Here is a 7,329-nt window from a genome sequence, read left to right as displayed (position 1 = left end):
CGATGAGACCAAGTCTTATTAAAGCAGAAAACCACAGAGCTAAAAAAAGGCACAGTAAGCCTCCCGTAAACCATAACAGATACTGTCAGGCTTTTACACACAGTACAAACACCCTTCCATTTGAACGCTCATCAAACGGGAACATCCTAGGTGCCCTACGTAAAGAGCGAGCAATGTTTAAAAGAATTAATTTTGCGGATTGTCTCAGAGACAATCGGACCGTGGTGCGTTTTGGCGCTAGACCTAACTTTTAAAATCTAAATAATAAATTGACAGCTTGTTACACAAACATTCTTAAATCATAAAAGAATTCTTTTTTCATCAAGACAAGATCAGTACAATTCAAAGTTTTGAAAGTTTGAATAAAGAAAAGCCCGGAAGCAGGGTCACGCAAGGTCGGGGTTCTCGTAGCAGACGACGGTTTATGCCAATTGCCAGTTCCTGTGAATAGTCAAAAGCCATCGCTAGAGTTCTTGTGAACCACAGCCGTTTGTTTCGTGCATAGGCAGAGGTACATAATAACGTGCTATTGTAGATAAGCTCACTAACTGACGACTACATTGTGAAAAAGGGAAACTGGATCACACGGGTTCACGATGGCTCAGGGGTAAGATAAACCACGCACAAATAAATTCTTTGAAAATTGCTCGCTCTTTACGGAGGGCACCTAGGATGTTCTCAAGCGGTGAGTGTTTAAATGAAAGGGTGTTTGTACTGTGTGTAAAAGCCTGACAGCATCTGTGATGGTTTACGGGAGGCTTACTGTGCCTTTAATTCAGCGATGCCACCACGAGAGTCTCGAGCTGCATCTGGGGTGGGGTCCATTCTTCCTGCTTTCATGTTACACCGCTTCATTGAGCACTTATCATGATCACCCTTGTTGTTTCCTGCAGACCGTAACTAACGTGGGCGGGTGGGTCGGAAAGCACTGTGAGAGAGGTCAAAGTGGTGGATTTGGTCGTACCGTCTCACTGGGCAAGCGAAGTGTCCTCGATAGCTCCACGGGTGACAAGCGTCGGGCCGTTGACTGTGACACGCTCAAGGCAACGGTGACAGGTGACGACGTCCCGACTGAGGTACTGGAGGCCCTGTTCGATGCCAGCGACACAAATAAGGGTATGTGTGTTTGTTGTGTGTGTAGGGTGTTTACGTTGGTAGTAAGGCTGGGTGGTAGTATTGAGCTAAACATCGCGAGGATAATACAACGAAAACTCTGCTATGTCTGCTTTTTTTAATTATCTGTCGCATGTGTAAAAGGGTGTACACATGCGTATTCGCTAAACCAAGCCATGCAATCCTGACAACAAAGGTTGTGGAGGACTGTGCTAAAATCGGTTATTTGCCCTTTGCAGCGCTTGGTTCTGTTAGTGTGACCCGATTTTGATATCACGGACCGACCACGACCGCCGACAACGAACGGTTGCTTGGTTTACCTAATGACTCTGACACAAAACTGTTACCACAGAAGTAACCTTTGCGCAGACTCAGCGGCTAACGACACAAAATGAAAAGTTACCACGACAACGTCGTCTGCTGCTGAATCTGCGGGCAGGCATATTCAGAAGCAGTAAACAATTAAGTCGCGTAAGGCGAAAATACAACATTTAGTCAAGCTCAGTCGAACTCACAGAATGAAACTGAACGCATTGCATTTTTTCCGCAAGACCGTACACTCGTAGCATCGTCTGTCCACCGCTCGTGGCAAAAGCAGTGAAATTAACAATCCAGAAAAGCGCGGTAGCGGTTGCGCTGAGGAGGATAGCACGCTTTTCTATATCTCTATTCTTTTTAACTTTCTGAACGTGTTTTTAATCCAAACATATCATATCTATATGTTTTTGGAATCAGGAACGGACAAGGAATCAGATGAAATTGTTTTTAACTCGATTTAGTTTTAATCATAATTTTTATATTTTTAATTTTCAGAGCTTGTTTTTAATCCGAATATAACATATTTATATGTTTTTGGAATCAGAAAATGATGAAAATTAAGATAAACGTAGTTTTAGATCATTTTATACAAAAATAATTTTAATTACAATTTTCAGATTTTTAATGACCAAAGTCATTAATTAATTTTTAAGCCACCAAACTGAAATGCAATACCGAAGTCCGGCCTTCGTCGAAGATTGCTTTACAAAAATGTCAATCAATTTGATTAAAAAATGAGGGTGTGACAGTGCCGTCTCAACTTTTACAAAAAGCCGGATATGACGTCATCAAAGACATTTATCGAAAAAATGGAAAAAAATCTGGGGATATCATACCCAGGAACTCTCATGTCAAATTTCATAAAGATCGGTCCAGTAGTTTACTCTGAATCGCTCTACACACACACACGCACAGACAGACACACACACACACACACACATACACCACGACCCTCGTCTCGATTCCCCCTCTATGTTAAAACATTTAGTCAAAACTTGACTAAATGTAAAAAACAGAGCGTCTTTTGAAAGACTTGCATAAGAATCAATGCCATTGGCCATTTGTTTGAATGTACATATCATTTGTAGGGGGAAGAGTAGCAGTAGAAAGGTGAACAGAGGTCTGATCAAAGACTGTACCATGTTGGTTTAAAAATTAAAACGAATCAATACCAATTTCTTCAACCTTTCTTAACTCAAATGCAGATGGCGTCTTGAGCGACGTGGAGCGAGTGGAGTACGCCGCACAACTGGGTAACGTTTTGATTCGCTGCTTTTCTTCGTATATGTGTTTAATTGATTGTTACATGTGTGTGAATACAAAAAAAGCGCTGTATTTCAGCAATGCCTTGATGGATTGAATTGTAACAAGTATATTTTAGATGTAATGCAAAAATCCGCAGAGAAAAACAGTTTTAAAACCGGTGATAGGAACGTTCACTTGTGTCCAACAATTTCATGATTTCTCATGTCTACAGACAAATGATTGGTACAGGCACTGCCGACGTTTCGTTCACGACAAGAAATAGTAGAATACTTGTGTCAATTAAAAATAATTCCTTGCTCAAAATGATATGATATAGAAAAAGAGAAAAAGAGAGGGAGAGAGAGATAGAGAGATAGAGAGAGGGAGAGAGAGAGATAGAGATAGAGAGAGGGAGAGAGAGACTGAGAGAGAGGGAGAGAGAGAGAGAGAGAGAGATAGAGAGAGAGAGAGAGACAGACAGACAGACAGACAGACAGAAAGACAGACAGAATGACAGACAGACAGACAGAGACAGAGAACAGAAAGACAGACATACAGACAGAGACAAACAGGCAGAAAGACAGACAGACAGACAGAGATAGAGACAGAGAGACAGCCAGACAGACGGACAGACAGACAGAGACAGACAGACAGAAACAGACAGACAGACAGACAGACAGAGACCAGAAAGACAGACAGACAGAGAACAGAAAGACAGACAGACAGACAGAGACAGAGAACAGAAAGACAGACAGACAGAGACAGACAGACAGAAAGAGAACAGAAAGACAGACAGACAGAGACAGACAGACAGACAGAGACAGAGAACAGAAAGACAGACAGAGACAGAGAACAGAAAGACAGACAGACAGAGACAGAGAACAGAAAGACAGACAGACAGAGACAGAGAACAGAAAGACAGACAGACAGACCAAGACAGAGACAGAGAACAGAAAGACAGACAGACAGAGAACAGAAAGACAGAAAGACAGACAGACAGAGACAGAGAGGGAGAAAGACAGACAGACAGAGACAGAGAGGGAGAAAGACAGACAGACAGAGACAGAGAGGGAGAAAGACAGACAGACAGAGACAGAGAGGGAGAAAGACAGACAGACAGAGACAGAGAACAGAAAGACAGACAGACAGAGAACAGAAAGACAGACAGACAGACAGACAGAGACAGAGAACAGAAAGACAGACAGACAGAGACAGAGAACAGAAAGACAGACAGACAGACCAAGACAGAGACAGAGAACAGAAAGACAGACAGACAGAGACAGAGAACAGAAAGACAGACAGACAGACAGAGACAGAGAACAGAAAGACAGACAGACAGAGACAGAGAACAGAAAGACAGACAGACAGACCAAGACAGAGACAGATTGAGAAAGTGAGTGATGTCTGCATCTTGCCTTTTTCCAGAGGAAACCGAGAAGTGTCTTAACAGTGTGTAAGTAGCTGATCAACTGCTGGCGTTCCAGGCTCAGTGGACAGACGCCTTCGCAATGAAAGCTGCAGTTTCTTCCTTCAATTTGTTTCGAAGTAATGAACTATAGTATTGCGAATAAAAACAAGATTTGAAACCAATTGGCAATAGCTGTGTGTGTGTGTGTGTGTGTGTGTGTGTGTGTGTATGTGTGTGTGTGTGTGTGTGTGTGTGTGTGTGTGTGAGTGTGTGTGTGTGTGTGTGTGTGTGTGTGTGTGTGTGTGTGTGTGTGTGTGTTCTAAATATTAGTAGCAAAATAGCTAAAAGAAGAACACCATTGAGTATGGAGGATTGTTTACACCTCTTCTACACAGATAGCTAGAACAATGGGGCGGGGATGTAGCTCAGTTGGTAGCGCGCTGGATTTGTATTCAGTTGGCCGCTGTCAGCTCGAGTTCGATCCCAGGTTCGGCGGAAATTTATTTCACAGGGTCAACTTTGTGTGCAGACTCTCTTCGGTGTCCGAACCACTCCCGTGTATATTACATTGGGTGTGCACGTTAAAGATCCCACGATTGACAAAAGGGTCTTTCCTGGCAAAATTGCTTAGGCACAGTTAATAATTGTCTACCATACCCGTGTGACTTGGAATAAGGCCGTGAAAGGTAAATATGCGCCGACATGGCTGCAATCTACTGGCCGTATAAAATTTCATCTCACACGGCATCACTGCAGAGCGCCTAGAACTGTACCCACGGAATATGCGCGATATAAGCCTCATTGATTGATTGATTGATTGTTAATCACCTGTGCACTAGATCAGGAGCTAGCAGCAAACACTTCACGACAAAAATGTAAATGCAGCACGCAACATCATCATCAGAATAAATGTGCTTAAAGACGGTTTATTTATTGGTGCAATCTTGTGGTAAGAAAGTGTTTTATACGGCAACTATGTTTCTGAAAGTGCACTGCAAGTGTATGCACCGATTGTTACAGGTACAATTTGAACCAACTGATAATAAAGCAACGCATATATTTAAAGCAAACCATAGAGATTCGTCCTCTTCGACCTTTCAATACGTATCAATCCTACCGCAATAATACCATACGGGAATGACAACAACACAACAATACATGTGTCACAGTATCATTTAGGCCAAAGAAAGAGGAACAAAATTACAATCAATTCAAAATAGAAACAATCTTCTGAACATCCCCCCCCATACATACGTACACACACGCACGCACGCACGCACACACACACACACACACACACACACACACACTCACACATACACACACACACACACTCACACATACACACACACACACACACACACACACATATACACACACAAGCACACACACGCACGCACTTACACATACACATATGCTCGAGCTCACATAAGCACACATACGCGCAAGCTTGCACCCACATAGTCAAATAGATTCACAACCTTTCAAGTATTCCCCCCTCTCTTGAATGCATGACTGATTTAATCAATAAAAGTAAACAATACAGAATAAGTATATCAATAAATAATAGTTCAAACTCAATAAATCAATAAATGAGTAAATAGATAAACGAATACAGGAATAACACCCAATAATATATATCCATCAATCAACCAATACTGCAAAATACAACATAATTATAGACACACAGATACAAATAAATCAAAAAACATAAATTAATAAATGATAAAAACAAATAAAAATTAAAACTTTATAAACTGAACGATTATTATAGAAAAATTAATACATAAATGAATAGCGAATACAATACAGAAATAAACCATGAACATGTTGCATTCCAAGGTAGGTAACGACACTGTGACAGTCGGCGATCATTGCCGGAGTTGTCTTTCGTTGCAGAAGTAGCCGCAGTGAAAGAGGGACATTATTTTCCTATTAATTTTGTTGTGAGTTTTTGATTTATGAAGGAGGACATCTTTGATCAGGTATACTGAGTTTTAGGGGTGAATGAGGGTCAACATTCTCGTATTAATAGTGAGTTTTTAATTAAAACAATGTTGTGGGATAAAGCACTTCTCTAGAAATGGAACAGTAACGGGTTATAAGTATGGTTGAGAGGTTCTTTGTGAATAAATTTACTTTGCTTTCACTTGTATGATATTTGAGACATTATTCTTATGACCGTGTTAGAAGAGAGTGACATGTTTCTCTTGAATAAAACATCTGCAACTTCACTGCATACGTAAGTACGTGAATGTATTTCGAACTCCAAAATCAGAAGAAAATGAGAGCGTATTAGTGTTCATTTATGTTCTTCTTTTGAAATTGACAAAATCAGATTGTCATGAGTATTCTTTGTTTCTGTCCGTTCATCTGCTACAACATAATCTTTTTTTTGTTAAGACATAACTTTTTAATCATGGAAACGAGGGGAAAAAAAGGAGACTTTTACGAAACAAAAGCAAAACAAATTCTAAGAACGAAACGGATTTCCAAGGCGAGTAATGTATTAGTCTTAGTCAAGAGTTCTTTCCCTTTACACAAAGAAAGATCAGGTTCGCAGCCCGCGTCAGAAGTAGCAGGTATGTCGTAGATATGCCAGCCAGAGAAACAGTTCCTGCAAAACAAATACAAATAAAGTCAATCAAAGTCAAACAATCTATCTATCAGTCAATCAAAGCAAGCATGCAAAACTTTCGTTCTCGTTTCTGAGTTAGGCTCTTTTCAGCAGAGGCTGCTGCTTTCATTCAGGAAAGACTGTTGTGGTGTGCAAAAGCTTATTTGGGTTGTAATGCAGTTGTGCTGATTGAAAACTTTGCTGCCAGCTCTTTAACTCTCGCTTAATCTGCTGTCAACAGCTAGAGATAGGCATTTTGCAACTTGTTACTAAAATAAGATAGACAGATTGTTCAGAAAACCGAAAACGTTTTTTTCGTTTTTCTCAAAACACAAAAAATGACACAGGCAATTATCTTATGAGCGTCCTGATGTATTCGTCAATCGTGTATTCATACACAAAACGCGGGAACGCAGAAGAAGAAAGAAGAATACACAGAACGGGGCGGGGATATAGCTCAGTTGGTTGCGCGCTGGATTTGTATTCAGTTGGCCGCTGTCAGCGTGAGTTCGATCCCAGGTTCGGCGGAAATTTATTTCAGAGTCAACTTTGTGTGCAGACTCTCTTCGGTGTCCGAACTCCCCCCCGTGTACACTACATTGGGTGTGCACGTTAAAGATCCCACGAT

The 7,329-nt window shown here is 41.0% G+C and overlaps 1 protein-coding gene across 1 annotated transcript; it reads left to right on the top strand.

The window, feature by feature from the left end:
- The first annotated feature begins 728 nt into the window (after positions 1-728).
- On the top strand, positions 729-4,266 carry LOC138970305 (uncharacterized). The gene is made up of 3 exons (XM_070342785.1): positions 729-1,116; positions 2,637-2,684; positions 4,102-4,266. Exons 1-3 carry the CDS (start codon positions 744-746, stop codon positions 4,131-4,133), a joined length of 453 nt encoding a protein of 150 aa, XP_070198886.1. The 5' UTR covers positions 729-743; the 3' UTR covers positions 4,134-4,266.
- Positions 4,267-7,329: the final 3,063 nt, after the last annotated feature.

Source organism: Littorina saxatilis, linkage group LG7, assembly GCF_037325665.1.
Source record: "Littorina saxatilis isolate snail1 linkage group LG7, US_GU_Lsax_2.0, whole genome shotgun sequence".
NCBI classification, from domain to species: Eukaryota; Metazoa; Mollusca; class Gastropoda; order Littorinimorpha; family Littorinidae; genus Littorina; species Littorina saxatilis.
The sequence above is the reverse complement of the archived record's forward strand: the minus strand, read 5'-3'. Positions and strand labels throughout refer to the sequence as shown.